The sequence below is a fragment of the Mobula birostris genome, chromosome 3, assembly GCF_030028105.1.
Source record: "Mobula birostris isolate sMobBir1 chromosome 3, sMobBir1.hap1, whole genome shotgun sequence".
Lineage (NCBI taxonomy): Eukaryota > Metazoa > Chordata > Chondrichthyes > Myliobatiformes > Myliobatidae > Mobula > Mobula birostris.
This window is the reverse complement of record NC_092372.1, coordinates 173,416,778-173,439,702: the sequence shown is the minus strand read 5'-3', so window position 1 is coordinate 173,439,702 and position 22,925 is coordinate 173,416,778. Positions and strand designations below refer to the sequence as shown.

Below are 22,925 nucleotides of genomic sequence, written 5' to 3'. Positions count from 1 at the left end.
TTTTTTTTTGGCACTCCTGTTAAGAATTTGATTTTATGAATGTTACTTGCTGAGTGTTTATCAGTTCTTGAAGCTGGTGTCTAATCAACTGTAAACTGTTAGCAGTCAGTGAGAATATTGCACCATTCTGTTATGGCTGTTCAGTTTTCATTTTATTACTTAATCCTGTTGCCATTTCATTTGTTCATTAGAACTTTTGAAACATTTTCTTTAAATTTGTGATGTTTGGTCTGAACAAAAACTGAACCTCTTGACCATGTCTGCATGCTTTTGTGCATTGCGCTGCTGGCACATGATTAAACGATTAGATATTTGTATTAATGAGCAGGTGTATGGGTGTACCTGATAAAGTGGCCACCGAGCGTACATGAGTACACTCAGACCCTGCAGAGCACTGATTCGTTACTATGAGGTTATTCAATTCTTTATTGAAATTTTAAATTTTAAAAATGACAAAAATCCATTCTACAGAACACTTAAAACTTCTCAAGAGCGGCTGCCATTACAGTAAACATTTAATCAGCCAATGAAAGCGCTTTATATACGCTCTGAGCCACACACAGCCAATCACTTATTAGTTCACGCTCTGCCTCCTCCACACGTGTGAACGTTCTTGCTCGGCAACTTATTCCAGTTCTTTCACCCATAATGTCTGGAAAACAGTCTGCAACTTCCAGTGAGGGTAGTACATCTAAGATGTCTAGGAAAAGTATTAGCATGGATGAGAAACTGCAAGAGATATGGCTTTTGGAAGCTGGTGAGCGTCAGGTTGATGTTGATGCCTTTGAACTTGACTACATCGACGATTATAAAACTAATGCAGACAAGGTAAAAGCTTCTGCAATGGCAACCTCAAAATTATCATCAACGAAGGTGACTCATTCAAGGAACTATTTGCTTGAAAAAATGGAAAATAGACTAAATATATGGGTGGATGACCAAACAACGAAACATGCCCCGAAGCCAGCTGATAATGGAAAACGCAAGAAGCATCTTCAATCAAATTCAGCAAGGCATTTGATAAGGTTCCCCATGCAAGGCTCATTCAGAAAATAATGAAGCATGGGATCCAAGGAGACCTTGCATTGTGGATCAAGAATTGGCTTTCCTACAGAAGGTAAAGGGTGGTTGTAGATGGTTCATATTCTGCATGAAAGGTGGTGTTCCACAGGGATCTGTTCTGGGACCCCTCCTCTTTGTGATTTTTATAAAATGACCTGGGTGAGGAAGTAGAAAGGCGGGTTAGTAAGTTTGCTGATGAAGTGAGGGTGTTGTGGATAGTCTGGAGGGTTGTCAGAGGTTACAGCGCAACATCGATAGGATGCAGAACTGGGCTGAAAAGTGGCAAATGGACTTCAACCCAGATAAGTGTGAAGTAGTTCGTTTCAGTAGGTCAAATTTGAAGACAGAATATAATATTAATGGTAAGACTCTTGGCAGTGTGGAGGATCAGCGAGACCTTGAGGTTCATGCCCATGGGGCACTCAAAGCTGCTGCACAGGTTGACAGTTTTGTTAAGAAGGCGTATGGTGTGTTGACCTTCATCAACTGTGGGATTGAGTTCAAGGGCTCTGAGGTAATATTAAAGCAATATAAGACTGTAGACCCCACTTGGAGTCCTGTGTTCAGTTCTGGTCACCTCACTGCAGGAAGAATGTGGACACTATAGAGAGAGTGCAGAGGAGATTTACAAGGATGTGGTCTGGATTGGATTGCATGCCTTATGAGAAGAGGTTGAGTGAATTTGGCCTTTTCTCCTTGGAGTGACTGAGGATGAGAGGTGTATAAAATGATGAGAGGCATTGATAGTGTGGATAGCCAGAGGCGTTTACCCAGGGTTGAAATGGCTAACATGAGGGGGCATAGTTTTAAGGCGCTTGGAAGTAGCTATAAGGGAGATTCAGAGGTAAGTTTATCACACAGAGAGTGGTGGGAGCATGGAATGCACTAACAGCGAAGGTGGTAGAGGCAGGTAAAATAGGGTCTTTTAAAAGACTCTTGTATAGGTACATGGAGCTTAGGAAAATAGAGGGCTATGCGCAAGGGAAATTCTAGGCAATTTCTAGAGCAGGTTACATGGTCGGCACAACATTGTGGACTGAAGGTCCAGTAATGTGTTGTAGATTTCTATGTTCTAAGAAGAAGAAGATGCGTCGGTAATATTCACAGCCAGCAGAAGTTGGTTTGATAGATTTAAACAGCGCAGTAACCTCCATAGCATACATAACTCTGGTGAAGCAGCTAGTGCAGACAGCAAGAGCCTTAATAACAAAGAGCTTTGAGAACTGGCAGAGCAACACATCCTGAGCGAATCTGAGGACACGGATGGAGATGAGGAAGCACCAGCAAGAAACCTCACCACAAAATTCCTCAGCAGCAGCATCAGCACGATCACACAAATCATAGACCAGATCATCAATAATGACCCTGACCAGGAGGGAGGCAATAAGGCAAAGAGAAGTGTTCCTGACGTGATTTCCTGTTAACAAGAACTGCTTCGTGAGAGGAAACTTAAGAAAAGGCAGTCAAATCTCAACATCTACTTGAAGAAGAAGCCAAAGTTAGAGGAGGACCCACAGCCTGGTCCCTCCTCTAAGATGTAACCACCACCCACTTCCCTCCGCTGCTGCTCCACTGATGTACAGGTTAGGCCTATTTGCGTGTTTGTTATTCCTCAAATTACTGTGTATACATTAAATAATATGTCATATATCTCAGGTTTGATTTTTTTTCAGGCACACATGTCCATTTACGTAATGTTATAATGACCCTGCATAGTGCTGGTTTACATTGTGCTCCACCTCCAAGGCATGCATCCTCAGCCTTAAGCGGGGTCTGAGTGTATTGGAAGCCGGGTGTAATGTCATTGCTCATTTTTGCATGGTATACACACATGCATTTCAATCCTTTTGATCACTCTATTGAAATAACAAGACAATAACTGAATTTTTAAATCATTTTCTTTTATTTTTTGCTTCTTACCAATTATTTATTAAATGGATAAAAGCATACTTCACCATGGAAATGAGGCACAGTCGATTTCACTGTATTTTGGGAGTTGGTATTCTCATAAATTACTCTAAAATCAATGCACTTCTTAAAACTACTCTGTAATGCCTAGAAATCGCTTTATGGTTTGTTTTGTTAGGTAAATTCATATGAATTCCAAACATCAACAAAATAGCAAAATGAACCTGATATTAAGTAAATATACCCATCCATTCTAGTTACCTATACCTGACTAAAACTAGTGCATATGACTAATTGACATCCTAAACTGTAATTTTTCTAATATTAAAGCATAATTTATGGAGTACCATAAATACTTGAAGGTCAAAGGTTCATGGTATTTATTGTGCTAATTGATTACAGGAGTAGTGTTGCGATTTCAAAATAGAATGATGTCTTTTCAATTAAAGAAAAGAAAATAGCAGGCTCTCACAAACCATTCCCTTCACCTACAATCTTGCACACCATCTAACCCTTCAAAAAAAGCACACGCTACCTCTTAATCACAAAATGTTTGGGTAACCATTAGCTAAATACAGACTCCACCTCAGCAATGTTGCTGAATGCTGAAAAACGTCTATTGACATTAAATCACCCAGTCTAACACTTTCGGAATGAGTATAATCTCTCAGGAATAGTATAGCGCCCATTAAGAGTTATATTATTCCCCACTGATATGAAACACTTCTTTTTAAAAGCGTAGAATATTTGCTTTTGTGAGTAATCAGATAATTCAGATCTTAGCCAATTTCTAGTTTTGTACACTGAGCCAGGTCTATAATCTGAAGACAAAGCACATTTGGAGTTTGGGTAAAATATTTGAACCAGAACATGAAGATATGGTTTGATCATGATTTGAAATTAGTTATTTTGTCTTTTGTGTTTTATTTGAATTTATTTAAAAACAAGCAAAATTTGAGAAACAGTGCTATATAATTGGCAGATTGAAACATTAAAATTTCTCTCCATAGACTTGTGAAGTGCAATGAAGTGGTATTTTTAAGGTGGACAGAACAATAGACACAACTGTTGTATTTAAAAAAAAAAGCAAAGCTGCTCTACTACTAATGCAATCTTTCTGTTGCTGGCTGTATTTAGGAATATGCTGAATTTCAGTACAGAAGACGGCACAGGCGACGGCGAGATATGCATAGCCTTCGGAGTAACACACCAGATCCTGAAGATCCCAGTGATAATACAATAGGTAACACTGTAAATGCGAGCAAAAATTTCCTGGTTGATTTTTATACATGGAGCCTACTAAACTTTGAATGTCATATTTTTTATATAATTCAATAGCACAGTCATTTTCAAAGTTCACTTTGAAGTAACTGTGCTGCTACACTAGAAGTGATGTGTTGAATTGGAACCTAGCTCTGGTCCGGACAGAAGCAATGGGGTTACAAATTTCACTGACTGTGAAGTTCCCAATTAACTTGACTAGTCTTGACTGATTTCTTGATAAATCTCTGACATATTTAGAATAGAAAGTAAGGGAAATATAAATAATACATTTCAAGTATTACCAGGCACTTACTTTCTAATTTCAGTGACAATTCTCTTTCATTCTAAGGCTATCAGTGGATTTAGGACGATGCAAATTTAACTGGCCCAAATGTTTCTGAAGTTGCCATTTTGCATACCAGTAGTGCACTTTTAGACCAAAGTTGTAAATCTAAAGCTACTTGTGTCAGAAGTTGCTTGTCCGTAAAACCACAGAATAAAACCTTAACACGAATAGATAAATTTAAAACAGAACCATGCATCAATCTCTATTCCACATAACTTTGTGTAATTGCAACAGCAATTGCAAAATGATTTGAAATTGCTATCTGAAATTTGGTAGTTGTGTACAAAGGATGGATTCTAGAATGCAAAGATTTTTAAGGCAGTATCTTAAATTATAAATCTTAGAAAAAAATTCTAGATTTTCATCTCTTGTGACAAACTCTATATTCCTCTTGGAATTGCCCCTGAATAATATAATTTCTGTGCAGTTGGACTGATTATAGTTTAAAAAGCGACAGAATTGTGCTAACTCCTCACAGGTAATGACTGGATTTTAGATCCTCTGAGATGTTGATGCCAAGTAACTTGAAACTGCACACTCTTTGCACCGTTGACCCCCTCAATGAGGACTTGTGCATGGTCCAATTAAGGGTGTGGGTGATTGTCTTAGATGTTTTTGTTGTGATCGCAAGACCCTGTTGGATGTTGGTAATGTGGATAACTGCAAGTCACTGGTCCATTGACGAGACCCACAGCAGGGAAGCTGCATGGCTGCAGTTTTTGCCTGGACCAGGCCCTCATGCCTCAGAGCCACCTGTTGCAGGCACCTGGCAAGGAAATACCAGAGCTAGTTGTGTGCCACTGGGTTCTGTGCTGTGTTGGGGGCTGGCTCCTCCCTTCAGTGCTGCCCTCCAGTGTTCGCTTGATGGAAAACGATCTGGATTGCATTCACGCATTCATCTGTGGTTGCATTTGCACAAGATGAGGATCTACTGCAGGCTTGTTCTTGCAAAAACATAATTCCAGGGCTACATTCATGAACCATCAACCAACAGGCCATGCCACTTGGGCTACATTATTATTTTCATTTTTTTTTTGAAACTATGTTTTTTGCTATCATAATTATATGTGCTTGTGTGACTGTTGGTACTGTGTATTGTAGCTTGGCCCCGGAGGAACAATGTTTCATTTGCCTGTATTAGTGTGTATGATTGAACTTGAAAACTGAGATTATGAGCACCTGTGCCAGCTTGCCTGTGAGAATGTTATAACATTGTTTGAAATATGAGATTCTATTCAATTTTGGTAATGCTAATAATAGTAAAGAGGGTCTTCAATTTATTAGTATTTAATAGTAAAGAGGGTTTTAATTTATTAAATACAGTATCCCATTCCTGGGTGTCCTATTGAGACCAATTTTGAGGTGAATTTAATTGTTTTGCATTAATAGTTGAAAGTCATGACCATGAATTCACATTAAAGCACTGGCTGCCCTATTCCTAATCTACTGGACATGGTGTGCAATTCTTAACCATTTATGTTTTAACCAAGAAAAGTATTCAGTTATTTTGTTATCTAAGCAATCACTTTGATAACTCTTTTGACAATATATATAAATGTCATTATGACTTTGTAATATCCAACCTCTTCATTTAAAACCAAAAAGAAGAGAAAATCTGCAGATGCTGGAAATCCAAGCAACTCACACAAAATGCTGGAGGAACTCAGCAGGCCAGGCAGCGTCTATAGAAAAAAGTACAGTCGACATTTTGTCCCGAAACTTCGACTGTACTTTTTTCCATGGATGCTGTTTGGCCCACTGAGTTCCTCCAGCATTTTGCGTGTGTTGCTCATTTAAAACCAACATTATTGCAGCAAATTCATTCATTTTGGTGCTTTATTCTAGATACCCAAGAAGGCAACAGTAGGCGACATGGTACTTCCATGGTGAGTTCAGCATCTATGAGTATTCTGCACAGCTCTTCGCTTCATGACTATACCCCTGTCAGTCATTCTGAGAACCAGGACTCTCTGCAGGTATCTCTCGGTGCAAATCTCTATCCTTCAACCATCTTTGCTTTGCTGCATGTTTTAACTCGATTTTAAATAAATACCTTTGGTTTCTATCCAGTTAACAAATGTTCTGTTATAATGTAATGTTTTACAATTCATCAAAAGTTGTGGCTCCGTTTCTAGTGATTTTCCATTAGTCATCAGGTTATGTGCTTAAATTTAGCTTTGTAAAAAGCAAAGCATTAAATCCAGTGAAATACTGAAAGTTCTTTCCTATTAGATGTTGTCTTTTGATTGAGAAATTAACCATAGGTCCATCTCTTACCTTAGTACTAAAAGATTGCACAGGTATGTTGCCTCCCTGGTGCCAGGGTCCGTGATATCTCGGATCGAGTTCTCTGTATTCTCAGGAGGGAGGGTGAGCAGCCAGATGTTGTGGTCCACGTAGGGACCAATGACGTGGATAGGAAGGAGAAGGAGGTCCTGCAAAGAGAATTTAGGGAGTTAGGTGCAAAGTTGAAGGACAGGACCTCCAGGGTTGCAATATCAGGATTGCTATGTGTGCCACGTGCTAGTGAAGCTAGAAATAGGAAGATAATGCAGCTAAATACGTGGCTAAAGAGATGGTGCAGGAGGGAGGGCTTCATGTTTCTAGACAATTGGGCCTTGTTCCAGGGAAGGTGGGACCTGTTCCAACTGGACAGTTTGCACCTGAACTGGAGGGGGACGAACATCCTTGTGGGAAGGTTTGCTAGCGCTGCTCTGGGGGGTGGGGGGGGGTTTTAAACCAGATTTGCAAGGGGAGGGGAACCAGAGTGTTAGAGCAGATAGTGAGGTGGAGGAGGATAAAGGTCATGCGAGGACTGCATGCATAGACAGTAATCAAAGGTTTGTACGTGATAGAAATGTTCTCAGGTGCCGCTATTTCAATGCAAGAAGTATTGTAGGTAAGGCAGATGAGCTTAGGGCATGGATTGACACGTGGGATTACAGCATTATTGCTATTAGTGAGACTTGGTTGCAGGAGGGGCAGGACTGGCAGCTTAATGTTCCGGGGTTCCGTTGTTTCAGACGTGACAGAGGGGGGGGGATGAAAGGGGGAGGAGTGGTTTTACTGGTCAGGGAGAATATCACAGCTGTGCATAGACAGAACAGCCCGGAGGGCTTGTCTACAGAGGCCATATGGGTGGAGCTGAGGAACGGGAAAGGTGTGACCACACTAATAGGGTTGTATTATAGATCGCCCAATAAAGAGAATTGGAAGAGCAAAACTGTAGAGAGATAGCAGACCGATGTAAGAAACAGAAAGTTGTAACAGCAGGGGATTTTAACTTCCCTCATATTGACTGGGACTCCCACATTGTGAAAGGGTTAGATGGTCTGGAGTTTGTCAAATGTGTTCAGGAAAGTTTTCTAAATCAATATATAGAGGAACCAATGAGAGAGGATGCAATACTTGATCTCCTATTAGGGAACCAGACAGGTCAGGTGGCAGAAGTACGTGTAGGTGAACATTTTGGGTCCAGTGACCATAATGTCATTAGTTTCAAGTTAATTGTGGATAAGGATAGGTCTGGTCCTCGAGTTAAGGTTCTAAATTGGAGAAGGGCCAATTTTGAGGAAATGAGAAAGGATCTAGGAAGAGTGGATTGGGATAAGTTGTTTAGTGGCAAGGATGTGTTCAGTATGTAGAAGGCATTCAAAGGCAAAATTTTGAGAGTTAGAGTTTGCATGTTCTTGCCAGGATTAAAGGCAAAGTTAACAGGCATAGGGAACCTTGGTTTTCAAGGGATATTGGCGATCTGGTTAAGAAAAAGAGAGAGGTGTATAGCAGGTACAGGCATCAAGGAACAAATGAGGTACTTGAAGAGTATAGAAAATGCAAGAAAATACTAAAGAAGGAAACCAGGAAGGTAAAAAGAAGACATGAGGTTGCTTTGGTAGATAATGTGAAGGTAAACCCGAAGGGTTTCTCCAAGTATATTAAGAGTAAAAGGATAGGTAAGGGACAAAATCGGTCCCCTAGAAGATCAAAGTGGTCGTCTATGTGTGGAGCCTCACAAGATGGGGAGATCTTAAACAGTTTTTTTGCATCAGTATTTACTCAGGAAACTGGCATAGTGTATATGGAAGGAAGGGAAACAAGCAGTAGTGTCATGGAACATATAGAGATTAAAGAGGAGGAGGTGCTTGCTGCCTTACAACGAATAAAGATAGATAAATCCCCTGGGCCTGACATGATATTTCCTTGGACCTTGAGAGAGACTAGTGTAGAAATTGCAGGGGCCCTGGCAGAAATATTTAAAATGTCCTTAGTCACGGGTGCGGTGCCAGAGGATTGGAGGGTAGAACCATAGAACCATAGAAACTACAGCACAGAAACAGGCCCTTTGGCCCTTCTTGGCTGTGCCGAACCATTTTCCGCCTAGTCCCACTGACCTGCACACAGCCCATATCCCTCCATACACCTCCCATCCATGTATCTGTCCAATTTATTCTTAAATGTTAAAAAAGAACCCGCATTTACCACCTCGTCTGGCAGCTCATTCCATACTCCCACCACTCTCTGTGTGAAGAAGCCCCTCCTAATGTTCCCTTTGAACTTTCCCCCCTCACCCTTAACCCATGTCCTCTGGTTTTTTTCTCCCCTTGCCTCAGTGGAAAAAGCCTGCTTGCATTCACTCTATCTATACCCATCATAATTTTATATACCTCTATCAAATCTCCCCTCATTCTTCTACGCTCCAGGGAATAAAGTCCTAACCTATTCAACCTTTCTCTGTAACTGAGTTTCTCAAGTCCCGGCAACATCCTTGTAAACCTTCTCTGCACTCTTTCAACCTTATTTATAGCCTTCCTGTAATTTGGTGACCAAAACTGAACACAATACTCCAGATTCGGCCTCACCAATGCCTTATATAACCTCATCATAACATTCCAGCTCTTATACTCAATACTACGATTAATAAAGGCCAATGTACCAAAAGCTCTCTTTACAACCCTATCTACCTGTGATGCCACTTTTAGGGAATTTTGTATCTGTATTCCCAGATCCCTCTGTTCCACTGCACTCCTCAGTGCCTTACCATTAACCCTGTATGTTCTACGTTGGTTTGTCCTTCCAACGTGCAATACCTCACACTTGTCAGTATTAAACTCCATCTGCCATTTTTCAGCCCATTTTTCCAGCTGGTCCAAGTCCCTCTGCAGGCTCTGAAAACCTTCCTCACTGTCTACTACACCTCCAATCTTTGTATCATCAGCAAACTTGCTGATCCAATTTCCAACATTGTCATCCAAATCATTGATATAGATGACAAATAACAATGGACCCAGCACTGATCCCTGTGGCACACCACTAGTCACAGGCCTCTACTCAGAGAAGCAATTTTCTACCACCACTCTCTGGCTTCTTCCATCAAGCCAATGTCCAATCCAATTTACCACCTCTCCATGTATACCTAGCGACTGAATTTTCCTAACTAACCTCCCATGCGGGACCTTGTCAAAAGCCTTACTGAAGTCCATGTAGACAATATCCACTGCCTTCCCTTCATTCACTTTCCTGGTAACCTCCTCGAAAAACTCCAACAGATTGGTCAAACATGACCTACCATGCACAAAGCCATGTTGACTCTCCCTAATAAGCCCCTGTCTATCCAAATGCTTGTAGATTCTGTCTCTTAGTACTCCCTCCAATAACTTACCTACTACTGACGTTAAACTCACCAGCCTATAATTTCCTGGATTACTTTTCGATCCTTTTTTAAACAACAGAACAACATGAGCCACTCTCCAATCCTCCGGCACTTCACCCGTAGACAGCGACATTTTAAATATTTCTGCCAGGGCCTCCGCAATTTCAACACTAGTCTCCTTCAAGGTCCGAGGGAACACCCAGTCAGGTCCCGGGGATTTATCCACTTTAATTTTCCTCAAGACAGCAAGCACCTCCTCCTTTTCAATCTGTACAGTTGCCATGATCTCACTACTTGATTCCCTCAATTCCATAGATTTCATGCCAGCTTCCTTAGTAAATACAGACACAAGAAACCTATTTAAGATCTCCCCCATTTCCTTTGGTTCCACACAAAGCTGACCACTGTGATCTTCAAGAGGACCAATTTTATCCCTTACAATCCTTTTGCTCTTAATATACTTGTAAAAGCTCTTTGGATTATCCTTCACTTTGACTGCCAAGGCAACCTCATGTCTTCTTTTTGCCCTCCTGATTTCTTTCTTAAGTATTTTCTTGCACTTCTTATACTCCTCAAGCACCTGATTTACCCCCTGTTTCCTATACATTTCATACAACTCCTTCTTCTTCTTTATCAGAGTTGCAATATCCCTTGAGAACCAAGGTTCCTTATTCCTATTCAATTTGCCTTTAATCCTGACAGGAACATACAAACTCTGCACTCTCAAAATTTCCCCTTTGAAGGCTTCCTACCTACCAATCACATCTTTGCCAGAGAACAACCTATCCCAATCCACGCTTTTTAGATCCTTTCTCATTTCTTCAAATTTGGCCTTCTTCCAGTTCAGAACCTCAACCCTAGGACCAGATCTATCCTTGTCCATGATCAAATTGAAACTAATGGCGTTATGATCACTGGAACCAAAGTGCTCCCCTACACAGACTTCCGTCACTTGCCCTAATTCGTTTCCTAACAGGAGATCCAATATTGCATCCCCTCTAGTTGGTCCCTCTATATACTGATTTAGAAAACTTTCCTGAACACATTTTACAAACTCTAAACCATCTAGACCCCTAACAGTATGGGAGTCCCAATCAATGTATGGAAAATTAAAATCCCCTACCACCACAACTTTATGTTTCCTGCAGTTGTCTGCTAACTCTCTGCAGATTTGCTCTTCCAAGTCTCGTTGACTATTGGGTGGTCTGTAATACAATCCCACTAATGTGGCCATACCTTTCCTGTTTCTCAGCTCCACTCATAAGGACTCAGTAGACAAGCCCTCTAATCTGTCCTGCCTGAGCACTGCTTAATATTTTCCCTAACAAGCAATTCTACTCCCCCACCTTTCATTCCTCTGCCTCGATCACATCTGAAACATCGGAACCCTGGAATATTAAGCTGCCATTCCTGCCCCTCCTGTAGCCAAGTTTCACTAATTGCTACAACGTCATAATTCCACGTGTCAATCCACGCCCTCAACTCATCCGCCTTCCCCGCAAAACTCCTAGCATTGAAATATATACAGCTCAGAAGATTTTTACCACCACTCACAACCTTTCTATCAGCGGATTTGCTTAAACTTTGAATATCATTTATTTTCACCCCAGCCACACTGTCAGCTCTGGCACTCTGGTTCCCATCCCCCTGCAAACCTAGTTTAAAGCCTCCCCAGTAGCACCAACAAACCTCCCTGAAAGGATATTGGTCCCCCTGTGGTTCAAGTGTAACCCGTCTCTCTTGTACAGGTCCCACCTGCCCCAGAAGAGGTCCCAATGATCCTGAAATCTGAAACCCTGCCCCCTACACCAGTTCCTCAGCCACTTGTTCCTCCTCCAGAGCATCCTATTCCTACCCTCACTGGCACCTAGCACAGGTAGCAATCCTGAGATTACCACCTTTGAGGTCCTGCTTTTTTACTTCCTACCAAGCTCTCTATACTCACTGTCCAGGACCTCTTCACTCTTCCTTGCTATGTCATTGGTGCCTATGTGCACCACGACATTTGGCTGGTCACCCTCCCACTTCAGAATGTCATGCAATCGATCAGAGACATCCTTGACCCTGGCACCTGGGAGGCAACAAACCATCCTGGATTCTCTGTCATGACCACAGAACCTCCTATCTGCACCTCTAACTATCGAGTCCCCTATCACTACCGCTCTCCTCTTTTTCCCCCCTGCCTTCTGCACTGCAGAGCCAGACTCAGTGCCAGAGATCCGGCTACTGCAGCTAGTCCCAGGTACGTCATCCCCCCCAACAGTAGCTCATGTTGTTCCGTTGTTTAAAAAAGGCTCGCTGATTAAGGATAGTCAGCATGGCTTTGTGCGTGGTAGATCGTGTTTAATGAATCTTGTAGAGTTTTTCGAGGAGGTTACCAGGAAAGTAGATGAAGGAAAGGCTGTGGATGTTGTCTACATGGACTTTAGTAAGGCCTTTGACAAGGTCCCACATGGGAGGTTATTTCAGAAGGTTCAGACACTAGGTATCCATGGAGAGTTTGTAAACTGGATTCAAAATTGGCTGTGTTGGAGAAGACAGAGAGTGGTAGTGGATGATTGCTTATCAGGCTGGAGGCCTGTGACTCAAGGGCCTGTGCCTCAAGGACCTGTGCTGGGACCATTGTTGTTTGTTATCTATATCAATGATCTAGATAATAATGTGGTAAATTGGATCAGCAAGTTTGCTGATGACACTGAGATTGGAGGCGTTGTGGACAGCGAGGAAGGCTTTCAAAGCTTGCAGAGGGATCTGGACCAACTGGAAAAATGGGCCAGAAAATGGAAGATGGAATTTAATGCAGACAAATGTGAGGTGTTGCATTTTGGAAGGACAAATCAAGGTAGGACATACACAGTAAATGGTAGAGCACTGAGGAGTGTGGAGGAACAAAGAGATCTGGGGATTCAGATATATAATTCCCTGAAAGTGGCATCACAGGTAAATAGGGTTGTAAAGAAGGCTTTTTGGCATCCCGGCATTCATAAATTCAAAGTATTGAGTATAGGAGTTGGGATGTTATGGGAAGGTTGTATAAGACATTGTTGAGGCCAAATTTGGAGTATTGTGTACAGTTCTGGTCACCTAACTCTAGGAAGGATATCAGTAAGATTGAAAGAATGCAGAGAAGATTTACTAGGAGGTGTTGCCGGGTCTTCAGGAGTTGAGTTACAGGGAAAGATTGAACAGGTTAGGACTTTGTTCCTTGGAGCGTAGAAGAATGAGGGGAGATTTGATGGAGGTTTACAAAATTATGAGTGGTATAGTTAAGTCAAGTCACTTTTTATTGTCATTTTGACCATAACTGCTGGTACAGTACACAGTAAAAACAAGACAATGTTTTTCAGGACCAGACAGAGTAAATGGATAGGCTCTTTCCACTTAGATTAAGAGAGATAAATATGAGAGGACATGGCTTTAGGGTGAAAGGTTTAGGGGGAACTTCTTCACTCAGAGTGGTGGGAGTGTGGAACGAGCTGCCATCTGATATGGTAAGTGCGGGCTCACTCTTAAGTTATAGGAATAAATTGAATAGGTACATGGATGGGAGAGGTCTGGAGGGTTGTGGACTGAATGCAGGTCAATGGGACTAGCAGAATAATGTTTCAGCACAGACTAGAAGGGCCGAATGGCCTGTTTTCTGAGCTGTAGTGTTCTATGGTTCTATGGTATCAAAGAACTATGGAATCCTTCATCAACAACACCTAAATAGATTATGTGGTCATGATCACATCCTTGATTATGTTACTTGTGTGCAAACTGGTTGCTGATGGTCTAATTGTATATACATCAAAATATATACCATTTCAATGGCTATATAGCATTTTAGGCTACGTCCACACTATGCCGGATAATTTTGAAAACGAAGCTTTCTCTCTTCGTTTTGACCCTCCGTCCACACTAAAGCGGCGTTTTCATCCCCCGAAAACGGAGATTTTCAGAAACGGTCTCCTGAGTGAATAAATCTGAAAATAGATATTTAAAAACGCTGTCATGACACCACCACAACAACAATGCTTTTTCTGCTTCTGCTTGGTACTGCACAAGTACTGCCGTATGGCTGTTATAATGCGCAGTTGGTGTGAATGGCATGAGAGTTAAATTGTAAAGTGAGCTTTTTTGACTATTTAAAAACGCTGTCATGACGTGCCGGAACAGATAGCCACAGCGCAGCATTTCATTGTTTTCTTGACCGCAACCCCCCATATAACCTAGCAATTTCAGAACAGACGGCAACGAGACTGAAGCCAGAGGAGTTAGAAATGTAATCACCAAATACTTTGACCCATAGCTTACTGAATAAATAAGTATACTCACTCTGCCCTGTTTTCTGTCCTTGCTTGTATGAAGGTGGTTCACCTATTTATGCAAGTACTTCTCTGACAACAGATGTGTAACAGCCTAATGTAACATTGTATGGAAATACAAGATAACACGGATGAAGACATGTTTTATACATTTAACAAAGTGCTTTATTAACGCAACAGAGTTTATCAGTTTTTCAATGTTCGTCGTCAGCCGGGTCATACTGTCCGTGAACTCCCTGTCGGTTGCGTCCATACACTCCAGTATTTGTCCTCCTGCGCGAGAGCCAACAGCAATTCCTTTTAAGTTTTTTTACTCTGTAACTGGACAAACGCGCACCAAGTATACCATTTCCTCTTCGCTTGTTTTCTGTGTATCCTGCGCATGCCCAGTAGGAGGAGATTCACCCAAATATCCGTCTAATGTGGACAGAGATATTTTGAAAAACGCTTAGTGTGGACGCCTGTCGTTTTTACTCGAAACAGGCATTTTCAAAATTATCTGGCGTAGTGTGGACGTAGCCTTAGACTCGACCACAGATTATTCTGTTTTCAAAGATTTTGTTACATATGAGGAACATTAAGAAGAAAAGGATACTTGCATAGTCTAGTTTTTTAAAGAATTTAACGTTTTACAACAGTGTTTGAGATCAGGCGTTTCAGAGATAAAAAGCACAACTCTGGAACAGGCCCTTTGGCCCACAATGCCTGCAGTGTTTCATCTGAATTAAATAATTTCAAACCTGTAATTTGTTACTACTATAACAGAAACTAATGGTGTAGAGCTGTAAACTGAAGATTAGCAATACACTCTATCCTTGTTATATGCGGGGGATACGTTCCTCGAAGTTGACGCATAATGTGAAATCACATAATGTGAATAATTATTTAATTGGAGAAAATAGGGATGCGTTCCAGAGGGCTTCCTAAATATGTTTTATCTGTAATTTATTCACATTTTCATACCAATACAACACAAAAGAATTACCACAAGACATTTGTATTATATTTCATCAATTTAAGGTAATATTCAATGTAATTATAGAAAGTTAACATACCAGGATGTACAGTACTCAGCAACAGTGGCAGATGTGTTCGCTCCGGGAGATGGTGGTTGTTGTGGTGTCGGGCAGCTTTACATGGTTAAGGTGGATGGTTGTGGTCATCAGGATCATATCAAGCACAGCAAGGGTTGAAGGAAGACGTACAGAACTCTTAGAACTGCCAGCAGGAGGAAATGACACCGATCTGAAGAAAGTGGTGAGGATTGTTTGCTTGGCAGCATTTTGTTTTTCAGCATAAATTTGCTCGTAGAGAAGAAAGGTTGACGGCAGGGAACAACTGAAATGCTGACTCTGTTCTAAACTTGGGTCCATGTCCATCGCCATTTGTGCCAAGTGTTCCGACTTCCACCATTCCCTCACCATTGGTAAATTCCCGGGATTTTCAAAATCGTCTGTTGCTTGCAGCATCTGAGAGATATTTCGCCGTAAAAAAAAATACGTACACCTTGAATGTGGATCACACCTTGGTCGAGTGGTTGAATCAGCGATGTTGTGTTAGGCGGCAGGGCATGCACTGTTATAACCATATAACCATATAACAATTACAGCATGGAAACAGGCCATCTCGGCCCTGTTATGTTAGGATGAATGCTGTCCAAATGTTTAGGATGGGCTGGCGCATTGTCAAGCGACAAAAGAACGTTAAGGGCAAGATTCTGTTCCTGGCAGTAGCGTCCCGGAGCTGTGTTATCTTCAGCTGATGCCGCGCTGTTTATAAATTCCAACTTTTTTTCAAGTGTTAAAGCGGTTCTCTGCCGCTCGGCTGATGGCCCAGGACATGACTTAGGACGCTTAGGAGGCATAGTTAAATATTTCAAGCACAAAATCACTGCACCGTAGGTAAAACCAACAGAAGATTAAGAGCGCAAGATCGCCCATCCACACTTTGCCAAAACCAATGCGAAATTGGTGGGAGTGAGATTGCGAGGCGAGCACACCTGACTTGTATTGGCGGGAAAGTGGTGTTTCTCATCCCAACAGTGAGGTGTGAGCATGTGACTTGTATTGGCGGGAAAGCAGTGCTCCTCGCATAACTGAGAGTTTTGGACGCATATAAAGAGACACTGGTAGAAATAGGTTCCTCGCATAATTGTCTGAAGACGCATATAACGAGGATGGGGTGTACTTTTTCTAATATCTCCATTCTGTATAGTATTACTTTCAGCAAGAGATGACATAAGAATCATTTATGAATGTGTTCAATTCTTGCCATGTATATGAATACCCAGTGCCAGCAATGAAGTTAAAATGCGTTCAGATTCACTATCAAGTTAATATTTGGTATGGAGGCTTTTTAAGTTCTTATTTATTCCTCAATGAGCTGGGATTTTTTATTTGTTTGACACATGACAGTAACTCCTGTTTATTCTCTGCAATGAGGTATACAGTATAAGTTGAGATGCAGTATTTTTACAAAATAAATAAAGCATGTCACTAAATGTACACATTATGTACAATATCTCCCTGATAGCCAATCTAAGTTGGATATTTGCTGTGAAGGTAATGACAAGTTCAGTTCTTGACAGTACTTGATCAACATTTTGCATTGCTCCACATTCAGCATTTGCAGTCTCTTGTGTTTCCAATGGAAATGAAAATTTTAAGTTATTCCTGCAAAACAATACTGCAAGTCAAACATGTACAGGTAGAAGGAGGAAATATCTTTTTTTTTAAACTGAAATAAAACAAAGGGCATTAAAAGTCAATGCCTGGAAGTGAACTAACCTTGAGTAATACAAAATTATGAGGGGTTTAGATAGGGTAAAAGCAAGCAGGCTTTTTCCATTAGGGTTGGGTGAGACTACAACCAGAGGTCATGGGTTAAGGGTGAAAGGTGAGAAGTTTAAGGAGAACATGAGGGGAAACTTCATCACTCAGGGTCGTGAAAGTGTGGAATGAGCTGCCAACAGAAATGGTACATGTGAGCTCGATTTCAACATTTAAGAGAAGTTTGGATAGGTACATGGAAGGCTGTGGTCCCAGTGGAGATCGTAGGCAGCTTAAATGGTTTTGGCATGGACCTGTTGGGCCAAAGGGCCTGTTTCTATGTTGTACTTCTCCATGACTCAAATGTGTAACACTTAACCACCCTACCCTTTAAGCATTTATACTTTTTATGTGGGGCATCAGTGGTGCAGCCAAAATTTAGTACTTGCCTCTAACTGCCATTAAGGTAGTAGTAAATCATCACTTTAAACCCTTGTAAGCTTACTCCAGAGTGCTATTAGAAAGATGTTTTGGGAGTTAGGTCATGAGACAATAAAAGATGGCAATATTTTTCTGAAGCAACATACACAAAATGCTAGAGGAACTTTGCAGGTCAGGCAACATCTATGGAAAACAGTAATAAGATGTCGTTTCAGGCCAATACCCTTCTTCTGAGAAGGAATGGGGAAGATGCCAGAATGAAAAAGTGGGGGAAGGGAAAAGAGGCTACCTGGAAGGTGATAGGTGAAGCCAGGTGGGTGAGACAAGTCAAGGACTAGAGAAGAAAGAATCTGATAGGACAGGAGAGGAGAATCTGATAGGAGACAAATTCCACCCCCCCCATCCCCCTGATCTTTTACCTCTTCCCTCCGGTGCCCTCCCCCTCCTCTTCCTCCTATTGTCTGTCTCCTCTCCTGTCAGATTCCTTCCTCTCCAGCCTTTACCTTTCCCACCCAGCTGGCTTCACCCATCACCTAGCTCTCTTCCTTCCCCTCCCCCCACCTTCTTATTCCAGCATCTTCCCCCTTCCTTCCCAGTCCTGAAGAAGGGTCTTGGCCGAACATGTTGACTGTTTACTCTTTTCCATAGATGCTGTCTGACCTGCTGAGTTCCTCCAGTTTCTGTGTGTTGCTTTGGATTTCCAGCATCTGCAGACTTTCGTATGTTTGTGAATATGTTTCCAATTAAGAATAGTTTATTGCGTGGCAGGAACATGCAGGTGGTTGTGTTCCGTGATTAGGAAGCTGCTGTAGTGGTTACTTGGGCAAGTAACTTCAGTGTATTTGGCAGACAGTGTAAACTGCAGTCACGGAACACCAATGGTGAGACACAGGTAAAGTGGCCTGCTTTGTTCCTGGATGTTTGTTTTCCTGTACTGTAGAAAATGTTCATCCAAGCAAGTGGAGAATTCTATTATACTCTGTTTTGTAGATGGGGCCAACTATGGTAGAACTGTTTCTACTAACAGGAGAAGGGGCAAAAGCGGGTTACTGGCACCTTAAAACCAGTCACTTCAGGCAGATAGAGCTCGTCAGCCATGGTTGGCAGCTCATCTGGGAGAAGGAAAACTCTGATCTCAAACCTCCACTGACTTGCGGCTATATCCATTTGTAGGGAAGGCTTCGAGAGCAAATCCAAGGGAAAAATCCGGAGCTGGAGTCTCTTAAGGCTGTCTTACATTGAGTTCAATGCTGACTGGCAACTTGTGCAATGCTGCTGGTACTGAACTGTATTGGTCTCTGCCACTCCTTTGGGTTCATCAGTTGTGCGGAGAGGGTGGCTTGCTACTTAGGCAACAGTTTGCTCTCTGTATCATACTGCTCAGGCTCACATATCTAGACAGCTAGGATGCAATATCCATGGTCAACTCTGACCGACAGAGGCCTCAGCTGCAGTTTATGGGGTATCACATGACAAGTCACTCACTGAAGGATACTCAGGTTCTGACTGTTGCCAAAATGTTTTCCCTATTTCTTCCTTTTCAGTGTACTTTAATATTTTTGTACCTTTGAATTGTGTACCTGTATCTCTAAACCAGTTGTGCAAATTGTGTTTAAAGTTTGTGCTGCTGCAGGTTGGGTACTATATTGCAATGCTGTGGCCATTACCGAGGCTTGATTGTCACAAGGGCCAGATTGGCTGCTTGATGTTCTGGGGTTTGAATGTTTCAAATGGGACAGGGATGGAGGTAAAACAAGTGGGTGAGTGGAATTGCTAATCGAGGATAGTATTGTAACTGCAGAAAGGGAGGATGTTGTGGAGGGATCATCTGCTTAGTGTGGGTGGAAGTCAGAAGCAGGAAGGGAGCAATCACTGGGAGTTTTCTATAGGACTCACAGTAACCACCAGGACACTGAAAGCAGATAAGTTTGCATATTTTGGAAAGGTGCAAAAATAAGTTGTCATTGGTTACTGCAACTTCCCGAATATTAATTGGCTCCTCGTAAATGGGACAGAATTTGTTAGATGTGTTCAGGAAGGATTCCTGACACAAAATGTGGACAGACTGACTAGACGAGAGGCCATACTGCTGAATCATAGAGATCTGTTCTGGGACCCCTGCCGTTAGTGATTTTTATGGATGAGGAAGTGGAGAAGTTGGTTAGTTTGCAAATGACACAAATGTTGGAAGAGTTGTGGTTGTCGAAGGTTATTAGAGATTACAACAGGATATATACAGGATGCAGAGTTGGGCAGAGAAGTGGCAGATGGAGTTCGGTCCAGAAAACTGAAGTGATACACTTTGGAAGACTGAACTTGAAGGTGGAGCACAAGGTTAATGGCAGGATTCTTAGTAGTGTGGAGGAACATAGAGGGATCGTGGGTTCAAGTCCATAGATCTATTAAAGTTGCTATGCAAGGTTGATAGCGTGGCTTAGAAAGTGTATGATTGGCTGGCCTTCATTAGTTGAGAATTGAGTTCAAGAGTTGTGGCATAATGTTCACCTCTATAAAACTCTGTTTAAACCACACTTAGAATACAGTGTTCAGTTCTGGTCACCTCATTATATGAAGAATATGGAAGCTTTAGAGACAGTGCAGAGGAGATATACCAGCATGAATTAGAGTCCATGTCTTATGAGGAAAGATTGAGTGAGCTAGTGCTTTTCTCTTTGGAGTGACAGAGAATGAAAAGTATCTTGGAATTGTATAAGATAATGAGAGGCGGAAGTTTGAGTGGACATCCAGTACCTTTTTTCCAAGGGCAGCACTGGCCAATACCAGAGAACACACTTAAGGTAAGTAGAGAAAAGTTTAGGGATGGTGCTGGAGGTCGGTTTTTACATAGAGTTATGGTGTGTGAAATGCACTGCCAGGCTGGTGGTAGAGGCTGATAAAAGACTCCTATAGGCATGACGATGTAAGAAAAATGGGTTGTGTGCTCTCTAGGAGGGAGGGGTTAGATTGATCATAAAGTAGGTTTATATTGGTCAACCCAACATTATGAGCCATTCTACATTTCATGAATTAAATTCTGCTATATTGGCTTCAATGGATTTTAATCTGCATATGTGTGTGTATATTTACATGTGTATATTTATCATTATATATATATAATGAAATTTGTTAATGAAATCTACAAGTAGTAATAATATGTTTTTGCTTTCTTTATTAGGCTTTGAGCTCTCTTGATGATGAAGATCCAAATATCCTGCTAGCTATCCAGCTTTCCCTGCAAGAATCTGCCCTTGCTGTAGGTGGTGAGCCTCAAGAATTCCTTAACAATGAACCATCTTTAGGGGCCATTGGTACTTCCTTACCTTCAAGGCTTGATACAGCTCAGAGAGGCATGGATAGTGCAAGAGCTCTGAGCAATTCTCAGTTAATGGATTTGGATAACAACCTGATGAGACTTAATGTAAACAATGATCCCTACCCCAATAGATTTAGTAGCTCCTTTGATGTACATACTAGATACTTCTCATCTCCTGAAGGTACTGATCCCACAGACACAGACCCTGCAATGAATGTAAATCTTCTTGGTAATATCATGGCCTGGTTCCATGATATGAATCCACAGAGCATTGCATTAATTCCTTCGGCATCTTCAGAAACTGACATTAATACACAGCAACTTGGTGGAGAGGAACAAGCATCAGGCAGAATTGAGATGTTACAGAGCCTTCATGAGGACCATGCATTATTTGAAGCTGCAGTCATGAATGAAGGTAGAGGACCCCAAGTTGATGAAGCCTACTCTTTGGAAAGTACTGATGCTACCAAATCGGAACCAGAATCATCGGGTGTGAGTGACAGCAGGAGTAGAATACTCTTGGATGATGACTCCCAGCAGAATAACTCTTCAAATGAATGGGAAGAACAAATTCATTTAGTATAACTGCAACAAGTAGATTACTCATGGAGTCACTTTCATTGTGTCCCTGTTGCTTAGATCAGCATGAACCTAGGCTGGCACATAGTATAGGAGTGCTGAAGCACCTGTCAATGATAGAGAAAAGTTTTGAGTCCTCCAAAGAATATCTCAGCTAGTTAATCCCACATTGGTTCCTGAATTTTCAATGAAAAGCTTAATTCTTTTAGATCCTTGTTTATCTTTTAATTATACCAACTGGTAATTAAAGGATCTATAGTAAAATTGCTGATGGTATAAAAACAGGGAGGCTGTCTTATCCGACGTCATAGGCATCGAGAATTGTTCTAAAGGGGAGTCTGTTGGAATACTTCTAAGTTGACTGTAAAAGGAAAGTAAGCACTGCCTATTACAAGTGAATTGTGGTGCCAAAACTTAACCAGTTGAAACCAGTTTAATCCATTGTATTCCACTTGTGCCTGCACTGGCCAGAACTGATCTTTGGAGCCATCGACTGGAAGTGTCCTCTTTTTGTGGAAGTAGATGCAAATTGGAAGTCAAAGTAGCATGGTTGCTGCAGAGGCGTGGCTTGCGCTTTGATTTGTTAAGTGGTTGCTGCTTTCAAGTCATTTATTTAAAGGAATCAGAAATGGAGATTAACAGAGTACTCTTTTTTAAACTCCCCACTTTACTGTAAATTCAATTGGAGTCTTTTCATCTGGGGAAGTGCAGGGGGGAGAAGAAAAGTATTGAATTAAATGTACTGTCAGTGCCACTTTGTCTTGAAAAAGACTTGAAATGTAGGCCTAAAATTTGTTAAATGCAAAGCCATCCCTTGTAGGCAAAAAGGTAAAAATCATATGAAAGCCACAACGATCACTTCAAATGTCTGCCTACTCAGTCTATCATTGTGCCTTGCCTTACCTACATGGTTGGTTGCCACATTTTCAGATCATCAGAATTAAGATCAAACCAATGCACATGACCCTAAATTAATTTATCATATAATTGTTGCCATTTGCATTTTGGGATGAGAGTTTTGCATTGAATATTGGATATGTTTCTGTGGAATTTTGTAGTAAATTTCACAGCATTTAAAAAATTTGGTTGTATAATAATATAATCAAACTTTTTCCAAGTACACAGTCATTGTCTGGAAAAAGAACCTAATTGTGCTAATTTTTATTATAAAAGTTTTTACCCTTAAAAGCATCATACTAGTCTAAATCATCAAGTTGCTTTTATCAAACTCGAATAATTTCATTCAGTTTTTGAAATTTGGAGTTTAATAAATATAAACAATGTAAAG

The 22,925-nt window shown here is 41.3% G+C and overlaps 1 protein-coding gene across 4 annotated transcripts in view; it reads left to right on the top strand.

The window, feature by feature from the left end:
- Positions 1–22,925, top strand: part of ankib1a (ankyrin repeat and IBR domain containing 1a) — a 125,710-nt gene extending 102,785 nt beyond the window's left edge. For 3 of the 4 annotated variants that reach the window (XM_072253705.1, XM_072253703.1, XM_072253704.1), the window contains 3 exons: positions 4,108–4,213; positions 6,425–6,555; positions 20,921–22,925. In XM_072253705.1, the coding sequence (XP_072109806.1) occupies positions 4,108–4,213; positions 6,425–6,555; positions 20,921–21,643 (960 nt within the window). In that variant the 3' untranslated portion in view covers positions 21,644–22,925. The remainder of the gene's footprint in view (positions 1–4,107; positions 4,214–6,424; positions 6,556–20,920) is intronic. The other variant, XM_072253706.1, reaches the window with a different exon arrangement.